Source organism: Podarcis gaigeae, assembly GCF_964106915.1.
Source record: "Podarcis gaigeae genome assembly, chromosome: 6".
Classification (NCBI taxonomy): domain Eukaryota; kingdom Metazoa; phylum Chordata; class Lepidosauria; order Squamata; family Lacertidae; genus Podarcis; species Podarcis gaigeae.
Window position 1 is genome coordinate 75,605,669 of NC_139682.1, and position 26,246 is coordinate 75,631,914.

Below are 26,246 nucleotides of genomic sequence, written 5' to 3' on the forward strand. Positions count from 1 at the left end.
GACCAGGTGCCAGCCCCTTTTATTTTCCCAAGCTTCTTAATCTGAAATATATTTTTAGTACCTTTAAGTTCCATTGTACAGACTTTAACGACAGATAGGTCATTCTCAGACTGCGTGTGCGTTATTGGCTTAAATAGTAGCTACATTGTTTTTTTCTGTTTTTGGTTTAAAAGCTTTTTTTGGGAGGGGTAAACATATCAAAACATCACATTTCCTATAAAACTACAGGATAGATATGGATCGCAGCTAATGTGTGTGTACATAGCCCTCTGCTGCTGTTTTTATTCTGTTTTAGGCTTATTTTCATATTGTACTTATGGTTTTGTTTTATTTTTACTTGTAAACATACATAAGAAGAGCCTGCTGCATAAAACCAGTGGCCCATCTACTCCAGCCTCTTGTTACCACAGTGGCCAACTATATATCTGTGGGAAACCCACAAGCAGAATTCAAGCACAAGAATGTTTTCCCCTCCTGTGGTTCCTAGCAATTGATATTAAGAAGCATTCCTGACTCCAACTGTGGAGGCAGAGCACAGCCATCATGGCTAGTAGCTTTCGACAGTCCTCTTCTCCATGAATTTGCCTAATTCTCTTTTAAAGCCATCTAGGTTGATGGCCGTTACTGACTCCCGTGTGAGTGAGTTCCATAGTTTAACTATGCACTGCATTAAGAAGAACATTGTTTTATTTGTCCTGAATATTCAGCATTCAATTTCATGAAAAGTTACCCATGCACTTCACATGTTGAGACCCCGAGGCCACCCCCTCGTTTATGAATGAGACACAAGGACACAGATATTAGGTTAATATTATTGGGCAAATTTAGGCGACAACTTTATTGGCTACAGAATGTGAGCGGCATTGGCTTAGGCATTGGAATTGGCTTGACTATATCTGACTCCTGCCTGTCATGCAGGGAGTCCTGTAAGGGTCAACCACCAGTACAGGGAGCCCTGTCGGTGCAAACCAACTCGAGCTCCTCCTGGGTTCCCGACGGGGTCATGGCATGGCCCTAGCCTCACCCCGGGCTTCAGACAAGATCCACACCCCCAGATTCCCTTAACGAAATACCCTTTAGCTTGGAGGGGCAGGTGATGGCCACACTTCCCCTTCCCATCATAAGATCAGCCAATGCCTAACCGCCAAACCTTACAAAGTTGTGACGATTGCTACGAGGTAGGCAAAAACCAAATGTCCCAAGCCAATTTGCCAAGTGGAAAAATTCCTACCAGGCCCCTCAATGGCGACCAACTGAGGTCCATAGCAAGGCCAATGTTGAGAACCTGAAAATAGGGAGGGCGGGCGGGAAATCAAGGAAGCGCACCAGAAGGAAGTTATCTGGCTCAAGCCTTGGTTTAAATGGATCACGGTCATGCCCCCCAGCCAGCTGATTGGCTGGGTGGATCTATGACATGCCTGGACCTCTGGGTGATAAGGGACTCTGCCCCCACCCCCGGAGGGGAGTGGATGGCCACGTGGTCCACCGCAAGTCCTCCCCACTGGGAAGTGGAGCGGATTTCTCAATGCCATAAATTTTATGAATTCTATCACGTCGACTCCTACTTGCCTTTTGTTTATAAACTACAAAATTTCAACCTTTTTTTATAGGGGAGTTGCTGCATCCCCTCAATCATTTTGTTCAAAGGGCCATTATGAGCCCTTTCCAACAGTGCAATATCCTTTTTGAGGTGAGCGGTGGCGAAAACTGCACACAGTATTCCAAATATGGTCACATCACAGATTTGTATAATGGCATTATGAGATTGGCAGTTTTATTTTCAGTTCTTCTCCTAATGATTCCAGGCATTGAATTTGCCTTTTTCACTGCTGCCACACACTGGGTCCTCATCAAGCTATCCACTACAACCCCAAGGCCTCATTCCTGGTCTGTCAATGCCAGTTCAAACCCCCTGAGCTTATATGTGGAATTTTATTTTATTTTTGCCTCAACTTGCAACACATTCTTACATTGAATTACATCTGCCATTTCCCCACCCATTTGCTCAGTTTGAAGAGGTTCTTTCAGAGCTCTTCACAATCTCATTTTGTTTTGATGGCCCTGAACAATTTAGTATAGTCAGCAAACCTGGCCACTTCACTGTTCACTCCTAAATCCATAAGAGCAGGGCTTTTCCCTCCCAGCCGGAACTCGCTGGAACTCAGTTCTGGCACCTCTCAGGTGGGCGCCATTGCCATTCTAAGAGAATGAGGGAGGTGTTCATGCTGAGTTCCGGCAACTTTTTATCTAGAAAAATGGCACTAGTTTAAGGACAAGTTTAAAAAAACAACACCACAGGTCCCAATACAGAACCTCCTGGAGAACTTTTGTTGTTGGGCAGTATATAAGTATTGAAAACAAACACAAATAAATAAAGGTCTGAGCTGTGCACTGAAGCGAACTGATAGCGATTCTCCACATTGATAAAGAATACGTATGGTTTGTCTTTTTTTTAATAATAATTATTGTTTTCTATTTTAACAATCCAATAAGACCACATTAAACATTCCAAATTATACAGATTATACGACAATCAAACAGTCCAAATACTGTGCCAGATTATAAATTTTTGGCGGACTTCCCATGCTCCAAGGTCAGGGGGTTCTAATCTTGTATGGTTTGTCTTTTGCCTACAGTTTGCCTTTGGCGTCCCAGAGTTGACTCTGAAAGATATTGCCTGTAGCCAGGCCCTGCTGAATCGCTTCATTATCTTCAGCAGTCCAGGGGGCTTCCAAGCTGTGCACCAGGCAATGTGTGCCCTTTCCCAGGAGGACCTGCAGAAGGTCGAGGACTCTTTGTACGCCAACACAGACTTCTTCAAACTTTTCCATTTGGTGAGTACTGGCTGCCAAAGGCTGATCTTTTTAGATATGGTTACGTTTGTCTTGTTTTTCAAAATTCTTGTTGCTTGGATAGTAGTGCTGCTGCTGTATTTGTCCCAGAGGAAGAAGTAAAATTATTAGATGTTGTTATGTTGCTGGTCTCTGAGAAAAAGGAACCTTAGGTATGCTATACCTGTGGCCCGGCGCCATGGCAGGGGTCCTGTGGGATCCTGGTTAAGGATTCCTGTGGAAAGGAATGGCTATCTTGGAAGCGGGCACGGCTGACTGGCTGGAGTCCTCAACAGGTGTATGCCATCCTTCAGCATTTTCCTGCAGGGCAGGCGATCAATAGCTCAGTCGGTTTGAACCCCACATTGGGGAAAGGAGTCGTGCATTGCAGGGGGTTGGACTTGAAGACCCTTGTGGTCCCTTCCAACTCTACCATTCTGTGATTCCATAAGAACTGCTTGGTTTGCTATCATTTCATTTTAATTGCTTAAACCTTTGCATAACTCTAGACTACATGATAGCAGGTTGTTGCCATTTTGAATTCATTTATGACATCTCTTACACTTAGTCCCTTTCCAGGACACATTTTTGTTTCACACTTGAGATTCTGCCAGAGTTTTATCTTCGGTATCCTTGAGCATGCCTTGCTCTTGTGAGCCATCAAGATGCGGTTTGGCAGCATTTGTGGTTGAAAACTGGAATTTTGCTCATACTAGGTTTTCCCTGGGAAAGCGGTGGGACAAAATAATAAAATAAATCCACTTGGACTTGGACCTAGAAAACCTGTAGCTGTGCCTAGAACATGTGGCACAAAATGAAGTCTGGATGAGCCCTGGGGTTGTGCAGGTACCCACCCCATACTGTTAATGCACATGGCTGCCCCTAAAGGATCCTGGGAACTGTGATTTGTTCAGATTGCTGGGAATTGAGTGCCACACATGTAACAAACTGCTCACTAAAAATGCACTAACAAACCTCCATGCCAGCAGTGACTGCGGGTTATTTTTACTCATTAGACTATGGGGAGGTAAAGAACGGAAGGGGGAAGGGTTCAGTACCTCCCTTCCTTTTACAGTTAACATAAGACACTCCGCTTCCCCCTTCTTTCAGCAGGGATGGCCTGCTGAAAAATACACATGTGCACACCGCCATTATATCTTAATTGCCCCTTCATGTATATCTGCTGATGTAATTGTGGTTGATGTGGGTTGTCCCGTCCCCCGCCCCCTGCCGCCGCCTGCTACCAGCCTTTCCTTCATTCCCTGAATTCAAGGAGGTTTGGTGTGCGACGTATCTGAAAGATGATATGTGGTTAAACCCTTAAGGGTTTTATTAAGGAGGGAAAATTAAACATTAAAAGAGAGAGAGAGAGAGAGAGAGAGCGAGCGCGCGCAGGGTAGGGCAAGAGCTGCAAAACTACAGGTGGGAGACAGAGAAGGAATGAGAGTTGGGCTGGTGGAATGAATAGTTGGGGTGGGTTTACGGTTTGAGGAAGAGCCAGGGTTCGTCCAGATGTGACTATTGTGGAACTGGTGCTGCTTACACACACAAGTTTTTTTGCAGTGTCTTTGTGTGATGTTGTTGTAATCATCAATACAATAGCTCATACCTTCAGAAAACTTTTAATCCGGATTTCCTCTTTCTGTGGAAAATCCAATGAGTAAAAATAACCTGTTATATTTTGGCAGCCACTTCTGGCATGGAATTTTGTTAGAGCTTTTTCTTTTTAAGTGAGTAGTTTGTCATGTGTGTGATGAATGATGTTTTAGTTAGTGGCCTCTAATGATAACAGCCTCTACTTCTGTTTGCTCCTCACCTGTGTGCAACCTAGTCTTCCCATGTTCAACACTTTAACCATTTTGCAGAGGGACAAAACAATGACAATGCAGCAGAGGCATTCTGTTAACTTTCGCCCACTTAGGCATGGGCTTTTGTGGACAGCAAATAGCAGACAGCAGTGAATATCCATGACTGTAAAAACAGAAATGAATGGAAGTGAATGCAAGAAATGCACACACAGAAAAATTGGCCCCAAATTGTGATATGAAGCCCCTGTTAGTAAGGAGTCAGAAGGGGGATGGAGGGGGATTTCTACTAGATCTTTTTCCTTGGGAAAAGTTTGCAAGATCTTGTTGGCAGATTGATGTGGGGGTGAAGGGGAAGATTTGGGGAGAAGGTTATATGACTGGAGTGTTCACTACACATTCACACAGAGAGAATAGTACAGTTGTGTGTGTGTGTGTGTGTGTGTGTGTGTGTGTGTGTTTTCTTTCTGGCAAAGCAAAGGGTAGAGCTGAAGGAGGAAAGGCTGTGTTTACAAATGTCAGAGTCAGCACATTCTTCAGATTTCCTCCAGAAGTGTTCAGCAGACTAGTACCAGGGACGGAAAATGTGGGCAGTGGGAATCAGCCAAGGCTGTTATGTGGAGGCCCAGGCAGAATGTGAGGAGGGCAGAGCAAAACGTATCCACAGGACTGCTTTCGTGTTTATGTTGGATGTCATTGTGCGTTGCAAAACTTTTCAGGTGAGCGGAAGGCATAGCAGAGTCTTAATGATCTCTCCATCGTTCTGCCTTCAGAGGCTACAGAGAAAACATCAACAGTAGCTCGGGGCTGTTTGGGTTACAGGCGTTCCTGTTCACTGTACACGACAGGTTATAAATAACAGCATGTGTGCACTGTAAAACTGTCAATTTGTCAGGTCCCTGACAGCCTGAAAGTGATCTGTGCTTTTCTCCCATTCTGTGTTAGTCTGCTGCCTGGAAGGAATGATGCCTTCAGCAGAATAGCTAGTCCCCGCACAAACCTTTTCAACTTTCAATCTGATTTAGGGCTTTTTACAACTCTGCCCCAAGGATATGAAATCTGAACTTTGCCTGCAAAGCAAATACTCTGGTGTCAGAGTTTACCTCAGCCTACACTCGGGTGAACGATTGTTGCCCCCTGGAAGGGAATTCATTGTTATGGTTTGAAGGTAATTCTGGCATTGATTTCCTATCTTTAACCTCTGAGGTAAGATAGGCAGGGCATCGGCAGAGCTACTGTGAAGAAATTGACCACAGATACTGGTGGGCCTCAAAATGAGCTCACAATTTGGCCATCACCTCAACTCTTCAGTCATTTTGGAAGCTGCCTTATACCAAGCCTTATACCATATACCTCATTATATGAACATGAAAAGAGTCTGCTGGATCAGGCCAGTGATCCAACTAATCCTGCATCCTGTTCTCACAGTGTCCAGCAAGCAGGAAACGAGCACAAGAGCACTCTCCTCTCCTGTGTTTTCCAGTAACTGACATTCAGGAGTGTTGCTGCCTCTAGCTGTGGTCACATGAAAAATCAAATTCTTCCGAGACGTTCTAAAGGATGGTTGAATATTTTAACTAATCCAAGTCACTGGTGGGAGTGTGGGAGTGTGTGACAGAGCAAGGAAATGAACAGAGAGCAATATGGATTAGGCAAATTCTTAAAATTCCTTGTTCGCCCTGCAAAATCACTCACCGCAAAATTTCCTGGTCTGACTGGACTTTCTCATAAGGTGACAGGCCATGAATACTAGAGAGGCCTCCCTTGTAATCTATGGTATGTGTGATGCCACAGAATGATGCATTCTGAAATAATTTCAGCAAGCCAGAAAGACGATACCTGCAGGGTGAAAAGGGAGTGGATCATGTTTGGAATATGTGATTCCCCACAGCCTGCAGGGTGGGAACAAAAGCAACACTGCTCATGCTTTCTTCTTGCACATCCAGGAAAAGAAGTGGAAGTCTTTCAGATGTCGCAAGATCTTGGCCAGCACCATAGGGTCCAATCCACTTTGCCACATCTAGAAATGCTTGTCCCCTAATAGGATAGCTATATTGTTGGGTGGCAAGCATGGAATCAGGTCTGTTTACATTGCTTTCCATAACAAACTCAATCATCTGATCATGGTCCTACTGCTGCTATCCTGAATATCCTGAGTATCACATATTGCTTGCTGGCTTAACGGTCAGTAAACAGAAGCAGTAGTGGTGCATGTTTTGGGACAGTGGCAAAATCAGGGCTATGAGTTGGCATCCTATGCTGAAAGCAGCCCTTGTAGAAATCAGTAACCTGCTTGTAAACCATGAGATGTGATGAATATGCATGTGCTACAAAGTACAAACTTTAGATACTCTGCAGAATGTTGTCCATTCGTGGATAGATAATGTACTAAACAAAGTCAAATGAAAACTGATCAGTCTAGGCATTGTATGCAAATCCTAGGAATTCTGTAGATTTCCAAGTAAAATCTAAAATGTTTCCAAGTTAGGAAACATGAGGACACATGGAAAGGCATCGTGCTTTCCTTAGGCATTGCATCGTTGATAGAATCATAGAACTGTGGAGTTGGAAGGGACCCTGAGAATAATCTCCATCAGTGCAGGAATCACAACTAAAATATTCATGACAGATGGACATACCAACCTCTGCTTTAAAACCTCCAGCGAAGGAGAGTCCACTACCTTCCAAGGGAGTCTGTTCCATTGTTGAACAACTCTTACCTTAAGTTCTTCGTGATGATGATCCTAGGAATTCTGTGGTTGAGATTAAACAACAAGAAGTCATGATTATTTGAGCCTGTATGAATTTTGTGTTCAGGGTGTGTTAGGGTGTTCAGGACCAACCCAAACCATTTTGCTGCCCGAGATGAAGGACAAGGTGGAGCCACCCCCCATTCCATGTACACAACCTGATGGGATGGACAATTGCATCTTACCTTGAAACTTCCTCCACTCGGGCCAAGTACAGCAGGTTAGCTTACGAAGCACAGGGCAGGCCATACAGATCTATTTCTTTCTCTTCATCATTTTTTGCATGATGATGTTTCCTTGTAGTAGGGCTGGCCCTAAGGGGGTCTTTTCCCTGATTAGAGAAATGGCATTGTCTTCTTCTAGAGAGTTGGAAAAGGGCAACTTGGATGACCAAGGCATTGGAGGTTTGGAAACACAGCCTAGGAGGCCAGCACAAGCTAGCTCCTGACTCTGAAAGCATTTAGGTAGATACTAGTTATGTCTCACCAGCATTCACTTTTCTTTTACAGCTTCCCACCGTGTTAGACGGCAATGCTCAAGGTGCTGATCTACAAATGTGGGGACGAGTGCTTTCTAATGTGTCCCAAGCCGTGCAAGAGGTAACACTTTAGCATTGTGGGGTATGGAAAAGAGTGCAACTGGCATAAAAATTGAGTAAGAAACTTGTAAGGAATTTGCATTGGACACAGGCGGGCATCCTTATGCAGTGAATTTAAACATGCCAACTGCTTGGGCAGTTTAATATTCACCCACTGGTTTTCCTTAATGCTTGTTCCGGCTGCCTGTGACTTATTAAGAAACCATGCATTATACAGATCTGCACCTTCAGTGTCCTGGTAACTGATTGCATATTCCTCTATGTTAAACAAACCTGCAACTAAAAAGCAGGAAGAAGACGAGGCTAGAATCTTACCCTCTGATGTGAACTAGCTTTTCATTTGAGCACACTATTTTCACATGAGGTAGAATTCCAAAATGGTTTTCACCATCTGAAATTTGAAGTGGTGAAGTTCACCGTACAACCTACATTTCTGAATCCAGCTTCAGACTGACTAACAGTGATCTCTAATCTGATATATCCAGAACCTATATAGGACATCTGATAATACGCTGCTCTTTGTCTCCATGTATGAGGGTGCTGTTTCAGCTCATTCTCTGCTGTTATATACCTTGCCTGACTTCCAAACCTCCTTTTGGGTTTGGTCTACAGATTCCGTTGCTTATCTCTGCATGCCCACTTGATGATGATTAACATGCAGCCCTTAGTAATGCACTCAGATGTGACTATCTTTAGTCTTCAGGTTCCTGATCAAACCTGCATCTTGCCTCAGTGCAGCTTGATACTTCTTTCAAACACCATAATACCAGTTCAGCACCTTTTTTGTATTTAGGAGGGGCATAGCCAAAGATGTCCTTAATTAGAGTAGAAGAGAGCAGGAGCAGTGTTTGTTACTTTTAAAAAAGCAAAAAGCCTTGAAGAGGGCAAGTTTGCTGCAGTGGCAATCATTCATTTAAAAACGCTTTGTTTCATTGCAGCTGGCACATAGGCCAAGTGTTCAGGACCTTTTATCGATCCTACAACCGCTTCTGCAAGATGGGGAGCCTGTGTCCTTATGGCAGCTGATGAGTTCATTCTCTGATCTTCTCTGTGGCTACCCAGAGGGAGGTGGCTCCAGAATAATCTCTCTCAACTGGTACGAAGACAATAATTACAAGGCCTTCCTTGGGGTTGACTCCACGAAGAAGGAATCCATTTATGTGTATGACAACACAACCAGTAAGTCCCCCACCCCATTGGCTGTGCTTCATGTAGGCTTGTATTATAAGATTAAGATTGATAATGCCACTGTTATGCCATTACAGTGGTACCTCAGGTTAAGTACTTAATTCTTTCCAGAGGACCGTCTTAACCTGAAACTGTTCTTAACCTGAAGCACCACTTTAGCTAATGGGGCCTCCTGCTGCTGCCGCACCACCGGAGCTCGATTTCTGTTCTTATCTTGAAGCAAAGTTCTTAACCTGAAGCACTATTTCTGGGTTAGTGGAGTGTGTAACCTGAAGCGTATTTAACCTGAAGCGTATGTAACCCGAGGTACCACTGTAGTTGTTTCAGGAATTTCACCTAACAACTTAATCCATGCAAAGGCATATAGCAGCTAGAATCATTAGGGCAGGAACTTGTGTGTGTGTTTGCTAGCAATGCAAGGTTGCTGTCATTTTAAGATTTGCCTAAATTACCTGAAAGAGGCGCTTCAGTGAGACAGACTCCAAAATTGGCATTACGGCCAGGGGTGGGGAACTCCAATGCGGCCTTCCCGGTCTATCTAGCCCCATTTCCCCCAAAACATGGGTCTCCAGCTGCTTTTGTACTACAATTCCCAACATCCCTGAACACCGGTGTTGCTAACTAGGGATGGTGAGAGTTGTAGTCCAAAAACTGACCTGGCTCTTAGGAATCTTCTGAGGCCGTAGCCACAGTCTCCTCATTAGTTTTGCATCAGGCTGGAATGTGTCCTTGAGCTCTGATTATGCCTCTTGCTTGTCTGAACGGACAATACAGAGGTCCTCGTGGTTTGGAAGAAAGGAGGCGTGTGTGTGTGTGTAGAAACTCAGCTACTGTAAAGTTGACCTTTGTTGCTCCGCCCACTTTCACCTTGTTGTGAGGACCTCAGAACGCTTACCAGAAGGGAGTGCTTCCCTAAGGTGGAAGAAGGTTCTCCACCCCTGCTATGTTAGGACAAGGGTGGGAAACCTTTTCCAGCGTGCCACATTCCCTTGTGAACAGCCCTCATCATCTGGAGTAGCGTTTCTCAACTGTTGGGTTCACAGATGATATTGGACTACAACTCCTATCATCCATACCCAGCAAGGACAGCAGCCAGGGATGATGGGAGTGGTACTCCAACAACATCTGGGGACCCACGGTTGACAAAGGCTAACCTGGAGGCCACCACCACCGCCTGGATGGCACCAGTTTTGGAAAAGGCTGCTTAGTTCTGCTGCTGCCGTTGTACTGCTGCTGTAAAATGAGCTCAATAAACCCTGGAATTTCCGTCCTTTAGATTTCAGTCAAGTAGGATTACACTGCTCTTTTAACTAAAGGCATGGCGGCTGCATAGATGCAACCTGAACCTTTTTTGCTCTGTTTGCTGAGTTCCTAGAAACTGGTGTAGCTGCAATTTTCTGTTGGTAAGATGGAAAGGCTAGCCTGCAGAATGTCGTGAACAATTAAAAACTGGGGCCAGTGTTATATAACATATCTCCTTTCCCCTCCCTCTCCTCCAACAGCTCCCTTTTGTAACACATTGATCCAGACTATGGAATCAAATCCTTTAACCAAAATAGCCTGGAGGGCTATGAAACCATTATTGATGGGGAAAATCCTCTTTGCTCCAGATTCACCTGCCGTTCACGAGATACTGAAGAATGTAAGTTATTTTCTCTCTGCTACACCTATGCACCTGCAGTGTTTATAACTTGAGCGCTTTGCAAGAGAGGTCCATTGAACAAGTGGCAACCAAGCTGTTGCTGCAGGCAACAACAGACCTTTTCCCCCCTCGAGAAAATGTAATGTGGCCTTTGAACTCAGGACTGGGGAGGAAAGGGGGAAGCCCAGCCTCTTTTAGTTCTCTAATACTTATCATTTGGGGTTTTTTAAAAAAGAAATCCATGTAGCTACTATAGCAGATCTTTTTCTGCTTGCTGATGCAAACCCAGGATTGCAAAAATTGGAATGAAGCAGAATTGGTATGCAGTGGTACCTCGGGTTAAGTACTTAATTTGTTCCGGAGGTCTGTTCTTAACCTGAAACTGTTCTTAACCTGAAGCACCACTTTAGCTAATGGGGCTTCCTGCTGCCACTGCGCCACCGCTGCACGATTTCTGTTCTCATCCTGAAGCAAAGTTCTTAACCTGAAGCACTGTTTCTGGGTTAGCGGAGTCTGTAACCTGAAGTGTATGTAACCTGAAGCGTATGTAACCTGAGGTACCACTATAAATAATACACAAGTCCACTTTCTAATTTATTTTACTGCACTGATATCCCATGTTTTTTGGCCCACCCAGAGACCAGTTGCAGTAATTAAATAACAAAGCACCAATCTATATCACAATAACTGTTCAGGTTCTTAAGTTTCATATGAATTCACTATCCCTGTTCAGGCATTATTCAAAAGTATGGGGGAATAATGTGCAGAATATGGGTGCAGAATGCATGCCTCTCCCGCTGTCCCACAAAAACTTGTCCTCACCAGCACCAGCCCCAACTCTTGTAGATTGGGCAGGGCTGTCTGAAAGGGGGGTTATTTGTGTATTCCCCTGAACATGCTTAGACTCCTCCCTGCTTTCTGAGTTCCTGGCTGCAGAAGGGCTTCAAGTGCCTTCAGCCAAACACATGAAAACATCTCCCTTCAGATATTCCCACTCAATATGTGAATGTTCAGGTGAAGCCACTGGTGATATTAGGGGCCAGGGTCTCGCTCCCAAGACACATTACTGCCACATGAATATTGCCACATTATCAATAGGCATTTGTATTCTGAAGGCAGCAGAAATACGGATTTAATGTTCGACTGTTCAGTAATTGCTTAGGGATGCTGTAGCTCTGGGTTTCCTGGGTTGAGGGGTTTGGACTAGCTGGTGTCTAAGACTATCCCCAAATCTTCTGTTTTTCCTATGATTCTTTCTTCCTCTCCCTCCTGCAACTTCCTAACTCAGGCAAATTCCACATTTGAGGAACTTGTGCGCCTCAGACTCTTGACTAAAGCCTGGAAGGAAGTGGGACCCCAAGTGTGGAGCTTCTTTCAAGACAGTGTGCAAATGAACATGATCCGGGTATGTGCAGGATACCTTACTTGGTATGGGAAGGGAACTGGAATCCATTAGGCAGAGTGATGTGATTGCTTCAGACAGCAGGTGCTGGGGTGGCAGCAATCTCTCCTATCCCCCATTCCTAATGGGACTCCCAAGCTATCCTGCTGCCCTCAGGTACAATGGACGATGCTGTCATACCTGAAGGGTCAACTGTTAGTTCAGAGTCTGTACTTCAAATGGGAGGAAGTATCTTGTCCCTTTGCCTCAGACAGCACTATGTCTTGAGCTAACCCCAGCTACAAGGGCTAATATAGTGTTGCCAAAGTTGTTGAGCTCAAAAATATATATGAAGTTTTTGAGCTAATTCGCCAAAACCTAAAGTTCCAACATGGGTTGCCATACGCCCATTTTTCCCTTGGACATTTCAGTGGTTTCCACCTGGACACGGTTTCCGACTGCTGTATTCTGGATATGTCTGGGAAATTCCGGATATATGGCAGCCCGTGTTGGGTGTCTTTGGTTATGACTGGTCTGGAGAAGGGGCTATGCTGCCACACCCATGTGTTCTATCTACCTCAAAGCCAGTGAACACAAGGGCAATTAATGTTTAGCCTCTAAGTAGCTGGTTAGGGCAAAGGGGTCAGACCTAGGCAGGGTTACGGTTTGGGTTCCTCTACACCTGTGTGGATGGTTGGTGTCTGATTCTGACCTTTCCCCAGACTGAATTATCCATGTAGGCTTAGTGGCAGGTAATTCTTCCCTTGGAGTTACCAAGGTTGCAGTTTCCCAGGTGATAGAATACAAACGCATGTACAAATATAATATGTTAAATTAGACCTAATGTTTCTTCCCTAGGACACTTTGCAAAACCCTACGGTGAAAGGCTTCTTAAATGAGCAGCTGGGTTCTGAAGGTTTCACTGCAGAAGATGTGATCAATTTTCTCTACAATGGGCCACCAGAGAGAAGAAGGGAAGGCATGGTGAACTTTGATTGGAGGGATGTCTTCAGTGTTGCCAACCAGGCTCTGCATATGGTCCACGAGTACCTGCAGGTAAGGCTGGTATCTTTTTCAATAGGAGGATGGATGCTCATGACAGTATTAGAACATCAATGCTCTAACATTTAGAAAATAAGAATTAATAGAAAGCATACAGGACACACAGACAATGTTTGGAAGATCTCTTTCCTATAGTAAAGCAGTAGCTTTCAATCCTGCCAGCCAGCCAGCCAAACTGCAGAGTTTTTAGGCTGTGTGTGTGCTGTTCAGGGTCATAACTTTCACAATCTAGGGAGCTGGCATTGGGCTGATTTGGGCAAACAATGTATTTGCAGTTTCAATTGAAGTTTACAGTCCACAATGCAAATTCTAAAAGACAAAGAAGGAATAAGCATGCAACCATAAGTAAAAAAAAACCTCTGGAATACCAGTGTGGTGATTTTCAATCAAGAGACATGGGGGCATGATAAATAAATTAATTCAGTAATTAAGGGCTTCTGTGAAGCCAAGGAAAGGAGGCTGCCCAATCCCTCTTGGCATGATTCACTGCTCTGGTCTTGCTTCCTTGCAATCAGGGTTTGTAGTTCTGCCACAGATCCATATTGAGTGTGATTGGATCATTTCTGACGCAAGGCCGCTGCAAAATTACCTGACCTCAGAGGAAAATAACTATTGTGTCTGCATGAATTACCTGCCTAGGCCTGCTCCTTCGAGCCCAGAGGTGCACCCAACAGTGATGCACACAGAAGCATGGGGGGTTGACTCCACTGCAGTGGGAAGGGTAATTCTTACAGGTGGCGCTGTGGTCTAAACCACTCAGCCTCTTGGGCTTGCCAATCAGAAGGTTGGCGGTTCAAATCTCTGTGACAGGGTGAGCTCCCGTTCCTTTGTTCCAGCTCCTGCCAACCTAGCAGTTCGAAAGCACACCAGTATAAGTAGATGAATAGGTACCACTGCAGCAGGAAGGTAAAGGCTGTTTCTGTGCACTCTGGCACTCGTCACAGTGTCCCGTTGTGCCAGAAGTGGTTTAGTCATGCTGGCCACATGACCCAGAAAGCTGTCTGCAGACAAACACCGGTTACCTCGGCCTGAAGCGAGATGAGCACCACAACCCCATAGTCACCTTTGACTGGACTTAACCATCCAGGGTTCCTTTACCTTTTACTTTTTCTTACTGTAATACTGTACACTTGAGACCAAACATTGGGTATAAGCATATAATATGCCTCCAATTTTAATCCAGATGAGGACTTACTTGATGGAAACCTCCCCCATGAGAAGAGCTCACAAACAAACAAAACCAAGCATGTCTAAGGGAAGACTAGACTAGAATTTGTCTCACTGGGTCTAGTTTTCTGTGTCTTCCAACTTCCAGATCCTGTTACTCCCTGGCCAATTCCATCTCCTTGGTCCCATTGGGAAAAAGAAACAGAAACATACATTTTCTCCCATGGGGTCCAAAGAAGCAATTTGGAGGTTGAAAACCAACTAAGAGGGAAGGGTTAAGACTTTGATCCCAGTTTTACTGCTTGGGAGGCTGGTTTAGATTTGAAAAGGAAAAGGGGGGGCAAGGAGAATTGCATGTGATGTATGAAGGAAGCGTTGGCTTAAAAGCAAGTACAGTGGTACCTTGGTTCTCAGACTTAATCTGTTCTGGAAGTCGGTTCCAAAACCAAAGTGTTCCAAAACCAAGGTGTGTTTTCCCATAGAAAGTAATGCAAAATGGATTAATACTTTCCAGACTTTTAAAAACTACCCTAAAACAGCAATTTAACATGAATTTTTCTATCTCACGATAGCATTGATTCATAAAATGAAAGCAGTAATCAATGTAATGTACTATAGAATGAATAAAACAGTATGGAAGATGAGAAAAATTAAAATTAACTTTTTTTCTTACCTGCACTGATGGTAGTCATTGTTTGGATGGGGGACTTTTATCCATTTCCTCAGTCACACAATCAATTAGTAGCTGAACTGGGTTCCACATGGTCACAAAAACAAATTAACCGAGAAAGCCTCAAAAACAAAAACACAAAATAAATAGCAAAAACAAAAGCGCCAAACTTAATCCGTTCCGGAAGTCTGTTTGACTTCCAAAATGTTCAAAAAACAAGGTGCAGCTTTTGATTGGTGCAGGTGCCCTGGGAACAATAGCTGACAGCCACATTGGACGTTCGGCTTCCAAAAAACATTCAAAAACCGGAAAACTTACTTCCGGGTTTTCGGCGTTTGAGAACCAAGGCTTTTGAGAACCAAGGTACCACTTTATATGAATAGTCTGCTGATAGTGTCCTCTTATTTTGGAATTGTGTAGCTTCTCACTTCTTATGTGTAAAATTGTGGTACTCTTTTTTGTGGGGGAAGGTCCGCAGTTATTGGGCATTGATCTTGCTTGGGTTTGGGAGGAGGGGGGTCTTGCTAATGAAGCAAAAAGTATGCTACACAGGTGAACTTTTGGCATGGAGCAGGATGAGAGTTGAGTAGAACAATGGCTTGATTGCGTCCCCAGGAGTTTTAAAGAGAGGTCTTGGCAGGCATTAATTATGGGCCCCATATCTTTCTGACTTAAGACTTTGGGCGAGGCAGACTTCACTTGGATAATGGGAGAAAGCAACTTGATGTGAACAATTATTTGTAAGCATTTGTTGCTAGCTCTGATAGTTCCAACACACTTACGTTTTGTTTAAAAAACTGATTTTATTGGATTTCTGTGTTGCCACTCTGAATAGCTCAGGGAAGGATACAAAAAAATGATCCAGAGCCTTGAAGCTTACAATAGAAAGAGATTTAGAAAACACCCTGTATGTGTCTATGTTGTTGAAGAAAGTGGAACCTAAGCTGTTTAACTAAGCAGTTTTAAATCAATCTCTGTTTGGGCATTCATTTATATGCATTTCAAAACTGAGCATGCAATGGTATCCTGCTAGGGTCCAGAGCCTACTGACCATTTAACTTGATGGCTTCTCCTTACCAAATTATAAATGCTAAGTGCTATAAAAAACACTAAGTATTTTTGTGGCTGTTTTAATTAACTTCTAGTTACAACTGAAAAATATATAGGGAAGGGTTCATCCATAAGTTTCCTTTACGTTCAATAAAGAAAAACCTGTAGTGTAGTAGTGTTGTACAATTTTGTTTGCAAAGAAGGATGCTTTTGTGAAATAATAAGTTGCCTACAGTTACTTCATATTGTTGCTGCTGTTATCCTTGAACTAAACCACCAATACTGTATGCTCAAGGGGATTTTGGGCTTCTGGTTTTTGAACAGCAGCCTCTCCACACAAAGAGGCAAGCTATTTTTTGAATCTGAGAAGACTTTTTTTTTTAAAAAAAAACCCAGCCTGTGGCATAGTAAGGGTTTTTGTTGTTGTTTAAAGTCAAAAATTTACTGGGCATGCCGGCCCAAATGGTGTGCCTATAGCAGCGGGGTCTGATCTGAGGCCTTCTGCATGTTGTTGGACTCCAACTCCCATCAGCCCTAACCATCATGACCTGTGGTCAGGAATTATGGGTATTGTAGTCCTATGGAGGGTCACTGGTTCCCCAACTCTGGCCTAAGGCAGCCTTCCCCTCCATCATCCCTGACCATGGCACATGTTGACTGGGGCTGATGTGAGTTGGAGTCTAAAACATTTGGAAGCACCAGGATGGGGAAGTCTGGCTTTAAGTAACTATTTGGATCCTGGTTGTTGCTACTATTACACCCCATATCCAAGTTTGACTGGACTTACCGTAACCATCTAGGGGTCCTTTATCTTTACCTTTTTACTACTGTTATGCATGGGGTCTTCTGTTCAGGACAGTGTTGTTTCCTTCTGGGCCATAAAACCAGTTTTTCCCCCTCGGGGGGGGGGGGGAAGATAAGCAACCTTCCCCATCAAAGTTGCTGCCTAGATTCCATCTTCTCTCAGCCATTTTGGATTTTAATAAAGGTTTTAGGAAATCATAGTTGCATTTGGTAAGACTGCATAGAAGACTATCCTTTATTTGAAAGGCTGTGTCCTGCCCAAGTCTAGTGTAAAGATAACTATATAAAAGAAAGGGATATGAATTTGCTCATCAACAGCTAGCAGCTGGACAGTATACTGAGCAGGACCACAGGTGTCTATGACCAGTACCTACTGAAGCAGCTGGAGCAAGAACTGCAGCCAGGGAGTAAGTGGGCTGGACCCTAAGAAGCTCAACACGGAGCTATTAACCCATCAAGCATCCAGAGGAGGATATATAAGGCATATATCTTCACTGCCAGCTACTCCGCTTTTTGGTGATGTGCTGCATTTTTGTTTACAGCAAAGTCTTCTCCATCCTTCTTAGTGGAACCCTCTACTTGAAGAGACCTTTGGTGGCATAGCTTTCTGGAGACTCTGGGCTCCCATTGAATCTGTTGCTGCCTTTTGAAGTGCAGGTGACAAAGGTTGAGCATCTAGGGTCAGGCCAGGCCTTGGCCTGTGCTCAGATGGGTTATCAGTGGGGCTCAGGTGAGACATCCGTGAGCCAAAGCACTTTGGTCAGCTTTAGGACTTTTAATGGGTCCTTCCATGTCCTCATGAAGTCCTGTGCCTCTTCTTCAAAGGATTCTGATTGTGCAGGATCCTGAAAACTGTCACTTGTTCAGTATTCCCCACTATGGTGAGACGTATTTCTGTTTATATTATAGTTATTACTTTCCTGATTTGCATCAATACAGATTAATTTTGGGCAATGTTTTTGTCATCTTTTTTGTTATCAATGTCCACTTTTCAGTGATAGAACTGTAGAATGTTCCTTTTTACATACGAGCATAATTATAATACATCGCTTTTTGTTGATCATCCACTAAAAAGCGATATAGCCTTGACATATCCTTTAAGTAAGGCATATTTTGGAACATCATCAGTTTAGTTAAAACAGGATCCTTTCTATTCAGAGGTGCTTCCCCCACCCTCCCCCACCATTTAAAACAACATAAGAAAAGTTTCTTTAGATGACAAGGCCAAACAAAGGAGACTTTACATTTCAGAGAAGTCTGCCTGTTAAATCACAAGTTGTCTGCAAGCACTTTGATGTACAGTAATTGTTGGTTGTTGGCTTGCCGAAAAGACCATCTAGATAGAAGATAAGATCAAACAAGTTGGCTTTGTGTGGCATTCTATGAGGTGAGGTAATTAAACACATTTCTTCCTAGTCCGTTTAGGAACTGAATGCTGCCTACTTACTTGCCAAGATGAGACAATGATAATAACTCACTGGTTTCGGAGTTAGGAAGCTCAATAAAAATACAAATATATGGTTATGTGTGTTTTTTTAAATACTTGCCATGCCACGTTTGCAGTTCCCAATTGCTTTTTCTGTAACAATGCACAGGAGTGTGGTCAAATGTCAGTATATCAGCAGATATAAAGATACATTTAAAGCACCCCCCCCAAGGAATCCTGGGAACTGTACAGGCAATGACCAATTAATGTGTCTCTGAATGATGTGTGTTTGCGCATGCGCGCATGGCGCTGAACCCGGAAGTGACAGAAAATATCACTAAACACGTCCCTTAAAAGGTGGTACGGGGCAGGGCACACTTATGTGTGCCCTGCCAACATGCGTTGTATCTAGGAATGGAGCCTCCAGGCAAAATGATTGTTGACTGTAGTTGAAGGGTGTTTGGAATTATAGCTCTGTTGGGGTGGTGAACTACAGTTCCCAGAATTCTTTCAGCAGGGGAAATGTGTTTTATGTATATCCCATGTACACATAGTGTCTTCTGCAGGGATGGACTATATAAGAAGTGTGGAATGGGATCCCTTCATCACCCCTAACACTTTTAAATAGATTCTGCTGGTCGTTACATAATAATAAAAGTTTGTGACAATTTTCCAGTCCAATAACTGTGTCTACCTCTGGATTGCTGCCATGGTTCCATTCATATTACATCATTTCTATGTATTCATTGTGAAAGACACATTTTCAGATGCATCCTCAGCCCTCCTGCTCATTCCTACTGGGCATATATGCTAAGAACGCCTCCAGTTTTCATCCACAGCCCATGATTTCAACCCTTACACTTTCCCAAGCATGCAGAGTAAAGTGGAGGCTGAGTGAAGTGTTTACCCATAGAGAATTGTGTCTTGGTGCCTCCTCACTGCAGTGTGTTCTTTCTGCTGGATGTGCTGATGAGACACTTTCCTCTTGTCTCTACCTGGTGATTTTGTTTGCTCTCCCAGTCTTATTTTCCAGGTGGTGGGCTCACATTATCTTTTCCCTCTGTTTGCTGAGATGAAGGTTTTGCTTTGGTGTTCTTCCTGGCTAGACATTTCTTTAATGACCAGACTCCCAACTCTCACCCTACAATTACTCCATTCAGGCTGCAATCCTACACCCATTGTAATCCACATTGAACTTGTGGGGGGTCCCTCTCTTTTGAATTAGAAGTATGTAGGATTGCATTGTCAGTCTCCAACGTTACAGGATGGTAGTATAAATGTTAGATGTGGAATATTCTTAAGTTGGCCTTTTCAGTCTTTCCTTTTATCTTTTAATCACCAGTTTTTACATATCACTTTAGCATGAGAATAGGCATAGAAGTCTTAAGGCGTGTCTAGATTAAATTTTTAAATTGTTTTCAAGTCTCATTCATTTCCCAACCAAGAAACTACCAGCAATACAATTTCAAACTGTCTTCAATGTGTTGTGTTGATGTTGTTTTACAGCAGGGATAACCAATATGGTGACTTCGAGATACTGGTTTTATTCCATTATTTCAGTTATTTATTAGTCATTTTTCAGGACCCAAACCCACAGAAAAATGAAAAGAATAAACCATCAGGCAGAATACAAATCCCATGGTCAGGGGTGATGGGGAGTCCAGCAACACCTAGAGGGCACCATGTTGGCTATCCCTGCCTTGGAGTAAGAAGCAAAAAAGTTATTGTGAACCCATTTGTGCTTATGTAATGCGTATGTCCTTCTGTCCTACTCCAATGTGTCTTCTACCTTTTTACTCTTCAGTGCTTGGCTCTTGATAAATTTGAAGGCCATGCTGATGAAACCCACGTGACTCACCGTGCTCTTTCTCTTCTGGAGGAGAATAAATTCTGGGCAGCTCTCATCTTTCCTGATCTGGACCCAAAAAACAGACTGCTGCCACCTCATGTCAAATTCAAAATTCGCATGGATATAGATTCAGTGGAGAAAACGAACAAAATCAAAGACAGGTGATGGCAGTCTCGCATCTCGCAATGTGTTGAAGGCCTGGCCCAAGCTTGCCTTGCCTAGGCTATGGCACTAGGCCCAGGTTGGCTGGAGTCAGAATATAAGAGCAGCCAAGACATTTCAGTGACTAAGACAGAATATCCCGGTGGTGAAAATATTATAATAAAAAGCTAGATAAATGATATTTTGCTACTCTTTGGGGGTTTGCCACCCCAAATTCTGCCTAATGGTAATCCCTAAATCAGAGGGTGTTATGAGGCAGATGAGCAGATGCTTGATAATATACAGCCATCCTTTATATGATGGTACAGTGTGGAATGCACATCTAGAATTGGACCCCACATTGTGTAGACTGGTAACAGAAGAGAAGCCTTGAAAGCCTGATTTACTCGGTGTAACATAATTTATGGTAACATAAAAAGCAAAGATAGCTGTATTAGTTCATAGGAAGAGCTGAAAAAAACAAGATATTGGGAAATAACTTGAATAGGACCAACTTAAAAAGTTACAAAATAGTGAGCAAGGTTTCTCCAGAATTCTTCGTCAGGTTGGATGCTGTACAAAGCTGGGGGGAGGAGATAGGAGATAGGAGAAGAAAACACAAGTACATTAAAGGAGAAGAAAACACAAGTACATTAAAAATTGACTGGGTATTGTAGCCATACTGTTTGCATTTAGGCTCAGTCTCAAAATGGAGGCTGCAGACTGGCTGAATTAATCTCTGCTAGGTGTTGCGGGTTTCAGGTTACACTTAGGATTCTGAGACTTAGAAGCAAATGCTGAAAAGCCAATTTGGAAAGTATAAAACACCAACAGTGACCTAGATCTATCTCCAGCCTTAAGCTAAACACACAAGTTCCTAGCTGGGCGGGGATCTGTAGTTCTCATCAAGGTAGAACTGCCACTTTTTCAACCTTGAATAGTGTAAGTCTGAGGCTCTGTCAATTGTAATGTCAACCCTAGTCAGCTTTCTAGGTTGCATATAGTAATGTTTTTATGTCTTCACAGGTACTGGGATCCTGGCCCAAGAGCTGACCCAGTGGATGATCTGCGTTACATCTGGGGAGGGTTTGCATATCTGCAAGACATGGTTGAGCATGGAATCATCAAGACACAGACTGGAGTTGAAGTGCCTTCGGGGATCTACCTGCAACAAATGCCCTATCCATGCTTTGTAGATGATGTGTGAGTAAGAGCAGCCACAGTGATCTGTTTCTGATAACTAATTGGGGGACTGGGTGGGTGGCAGATTGGATTTTACAGGGGGCTTGGCTGCTTTTTGCCTTTGATCTTGCTGAAAAGCTGGACAAATCCAGGATGAAGGTATTAGGCAAATCTCCTCCCCACCCCCAAGGAGTCCGGGATGGGCTGCTGCCCTGGTTAAGTCTGAGATAAGGAGGCTGGAACAAAAAAACAACAACACCAAAGCACTGGAGCTTTTTAAAACTTTAAAATAGAGAACAGCAAGGAGACCTTAGGTCTAGGATAACTTCCATTGGGAAAACAACAGTCCATGGATTCATTAGCAGGAATGTACAGGAGAAGTTAGAGTTTATAGCTGTCTGAATCTTGCCATAAAACAAAAGGAGAGGGGAAAGAGCTTTTGTTTTTAAAAAACTCCTCTGGTTTTTAACAAGAACTTGAAGGAAGGTTTGGTGAAACAGTACAGTGTTCCAAAACAATCAGTGGCTTTCCCTATCTCTGGAAAACATTTTACACTGACCAACCTAGCAGGATTTTGTTCACTTTTTCTCTCATGCAGCCACAGATATTGTGTGGGCGGTTGTGCCCCAGAAATGCCCTTGCAAATCAGGGAGCCAGAGACTCTCCTAGCTGTGGAGCTGCCACTGGGGATTCCAGTGCGGTGAAATCGACAGCATGTCTGACTAGAATCAGGGAGACCCATGTTAGGAACACAAGAAGAGCCTGCTAGATCAGGTCGATGGCCCATCTGGTCTGTTGTCCTGCTCCCACGGTGGCCAACCAGATGCCTGTGGGAAGCCCCAAAGCAGGGCCTAAGTGTAGTCTCCTCACTTGTGATTCCCAGCAACTGGCACTCAGAGCCACACTATCAGAAGCATAACTATTGTGGTTTGTCTAATCCTCTTTTAAGACCTCCCAAGTTGGATGCTATAACTGTTCCTTATGGGACCGAACTGCAGCATTTATCTGGGCTGCGTGAAGAAGTAAAGCCATACCTCGGGTTAAAGCCGCTTCAGGTTGCATTTTTTCGGGTTGTGGACCACCAAAACCCTGAAGTACCGGAACAGGTTACTTCCGGGTTTCGGCGGTTGCACTTTGCACATGCGCAGAAGCGCCGAATTGCAACCCGCGTGTGCGCAGACGCGGGTTGCGAACGCTGTAGGTTACATCCCGCATGGATCACATTCGCAACCCGAGCGTCCACTGTACTTTCTTTTGTCTGTCCCAAATATTCCAACATTCAGCTTCACAGGATCTTCCCCAAGTTCTAGTGGTATGAGAGAGAGAGAGGGTCAAAAACTTCCTTGTCCGTATCACGTTCAAACACCTGATCAGCTATTAAGCTCGTAGTCTTTTCCTTTCAGACTTACATACCCCACAGGCCTGTTTTGAAGTTTGTATGCGAGTGAGGAGTGATAATATGCCATCCTGAGCTCCTTCGTAAAAGTAAACAAACGTAATAAATGATAAACAAAATTTGAATAACTTATCAGCACCCTGCCCCTGTAACAAAGTCTATGAGCAGATAAACATGAAAATAATAATGTTGCAGTAAAAATACAATACAAGCAACAAATCAAGCACAAGAATAAAACCAAAACAGGCAATTCAAAATAGGAAGCAAAGAAATAAAACCCCATACCAGAAAGATATAAGAGTAGGCACCATGCCAGGCCTCTTTAGGCAGGGCATTCCACAATGGGTGGGTCTGCCGTTGGGTCTTCTCAACCTGGGAATGTAGCCCATTGAGGAGAAGGAAAACTGATCAAAACCTCTGCTGCCTTGCGGCATATCTTTGGGAGAAGAGAAGGCTAAGGAGTAAACCCTACACAAATTTGGAGTGGAGTCCCTAAGATGGTTGGATGGTGCCTTGCATGCCTCCTTCTGGCAACTCCTGCAGCCAAGCTGGTACCAAACGTATTGCTCTGCTTCCTTTTGGATCGCATCAGTGAGGCCAAGAGGGGGGTCTTGTTGTCTGACCCTCCATGCACACTGTCCAGGCTTCTGCCCTGGGGTGGTCACTTAGGTGCAGTTAACACAGTGGTTTGACTTCACCCTTGGAGGCACACTCCATTGACAGACAGATGCCAACAAAAAACAAAGGGGTCTGCCACTAAAAAGGCCTTTTCTCTCATAGCCACCCACGGCCTTCACTAGGCGGGGACACTCGGAGAAGGGCCTCAGATGATGGCTTGGGTAGGGACATGTGGGAAGAGGTCATTCCTCAGATACCAAAGCCTCCAAACAATGAAGAGCTTTAAATGTCACACCTCTGAAAGATCAGCATTGTGAATAGTTCTGCAGCTACAGTATCTGAGCATCTTCCTTTGCAGGGTTTTGTGGAGGCTCAGCTGCTTGTGCTGCTATGTGCAGGAATGGGGTAGGGGGTGGTAGGGTCATAGTCGTGCATACAGCATTGGAGTTTTGTGTATCGCCCCCTAACAAAAACCTAACAATATCAAATTCTTCAGCCTCTTACTTCAACTTCAGCTATCCATTAAGTTCAGCAATCCTGAGGTTAGAAGCTGAATGAACTTTCTTTTTTCAGATTACAGAGGGTAAGAGACCAGGCCCAGGGTCTAGCTTTTTCTAAAGGTTTCGCATTCCTTTGATTTATCATCAATCATCATTAACCCCCAGGTCTCTTCTTTACATACAGGGAAGGGCTCTTAATGCCATTTTTAAACTGGTTTCACAATGGGGAAATGCCCATGTAAAACGAGAGCTAGATTAATAGCATAGGCCCAACACATAATGAGACGAGATCCCACTTACATCGTCTTTTATAATTCCGCTTTCAAAGTTGCTTCAAGGCTGTCTCTTCTTCTAAATCATAGTATGCTGGGTATGTGCTGCCATAGCTGCTTGTCTGTGAATGAAGTGCCTGCCTCTGATGAAAGACAGCCCTCTGGTGGTTAGACCCAATAGCATAATTCTTGAATGTAAACACTATTCTTTTAGATTCATGCATTTTTAAAAATAATTAAATTAAATTAAGCATTGACAATACTGCACTGAGCATACAACCTTCCACCAGGTAAAAGATATATTTAATATGTGGCATTTTTCCTACTTAGAAGGCACCTCAGTTTGGGGGAAATGCCGCATAGGCTCATTTTACAACATCACATGTGAAAAATCTCTCTCGTGTATCTGTTGTCATGACGGATTATGGAAATACAGTCTTGCATGGCTCCCTCTCCAGTGAATATACTGGTTCTATGCAGGAAAAAAGTGGCATGAATCAGGTTGAGGTCCTAACTTGGGAGTTGAACTCAGTGGGAGTTACTTATGAGTAGACATGTGTAGGATTGCATTGTCAGGATAGCAATGGGTTGGAGCTAACTAAATTCTACTCAGAGTAGACCCATTGAAATTAATGGACCTAAGTTAGTTATATTTAATGATTTCAATGGGTTTACTCAGAGTATACTAATGCTGAGTACAACTCAGTGTGTGCACTGTATAGCAGCATCTCCCTGCAAATATAACAATATTTCTTACTTTCCTTGTAAGGTTGAAGTATGTGAAAGTAAAGTCACAAGTATTGTTCTAGTTGGGTGTCATTTGTATGTTGTTTATATACTTATCATACTGATATCCCATCTTTTATCCCAGGAACTCATGATCCACCCTCATTTTCTCTCTCTCTAGACAACATAGGCTGAAAGTCAGTGAACGGGCTTCATGGCTAAATGAGAATTTAAACCCAGCTCTCCCCATTCCTTGCCCAACATACTAGCTGCAACATGCTGGCTATTTGACAAGATATTGGTAGGGGGACAGGGGAAATACACGGCGGCTTGGCACTCTGAAAGTGAAGTTTGGCAGGGAAGCCTTATCATGAAGCAATAACAGCAGAATCCTCAAGGGCAGCATTTTGTGGTCTCTAGTTTCTATTTCTGTTTCCTTTTTAAACACAAGGGTCTGTCTGGGAGGCACCAGCTTGCAAAATATATCCCTTCTCTGCCACAAATAGCATGGCCTAGATTAATTCTCAAAAACACTCTTTTTCTCCATTTGTCCAGTAGCGACCTCACTTAGCAGCCAAGGTGAGAAATATTCTGCCCCTGCGTTCCTTTTGTTTCTGACTTGATCTGTCTTGCCATGATCTTATCTTTGGCTCCAGATGCCACCCCCTCTCCTAGCAGCACAGACAAAACAGACACAGATAATCCCATAAACATATGATACAGGTTTATTCCCCCCCCCCTTTAATTGCTACATCTCCATGTGCTGACTTGATTGTATCCTCAAGGAGGAGTCATGGCTGTGCAAAAGGGCAGGATCTGCCTCTAGATCAGGTATTTGAGATGGGTAATTGATCGCAGGGCTTTGGCACAGTCAGTGTGGGTTCAGCCACAGCACAAGATTGCTACCTGTGCATGGCAGGGAAAGAATATTCCAGCAGACGTTGATACACTTGTGAACAATTTAGACCTGCTCCCCCCTTCCATTTTTAATTTGATTTGTTCCATTGAATTGAGATTGCCATTAACACAGAGCTCACAAAATCAGAAGGTGTTTTCTGATCCCATAATGAAAAACCTTAGACAAAGATAAATCAACCACCAAGTGGAAATAGCAGCGAGCAGACTGGGGAAAGGCGCTGTTGCCAGCTGTGGCCGACTCTGGGGTTGAGGCGCTCATCTTGCTTCATT

The 26,246-nt window shown here is 43.7% G+C and overlaps 1 protein-coding gene across 1 annotated transcript in view; it reads left to right on the forward strand.

Annotated features, from left to right (window-relative positions):
* Positions 1-26,246, forward strand: part of ABCA4 (ATP binding cassette subfamily A member 4) — a 106,718-nt gene that overhangs the window by 28,831 nt on the left and 51,641 nt on the right. The window contains exons 7-14 of the mRNA XM_083743151.1: positions 2,637-2,834; positions 7,896-7,985; positions 8,923-9,163; positions 10,675-10,814; positions 12,103-12,219; positions 13,054-13,251; positions 20,179-20,384; positions 21,391-21,567. Of these exons, the coding sequence (XP_083599277.1) occupies positions 2,637-2,834; positions 7,896-7,985; positions 8,923-9,163; positions 10,675-10,814; positions 12,103-12,219; positions 13,054-13,251; positions 20,179-20,384; positions 21,391-21,567 (1,367 nt within the window). The remainder of the gene's footprint in view (positions 1-2,636; positions 2,835-7,895; positions 7,986-8,922; positions 9,164-10,674; positions 10,815-12,102; positions 12,220-13,053; positions 13,252-20,178; positions 20,385-21,390; positions 21,568-26,246) is intronic.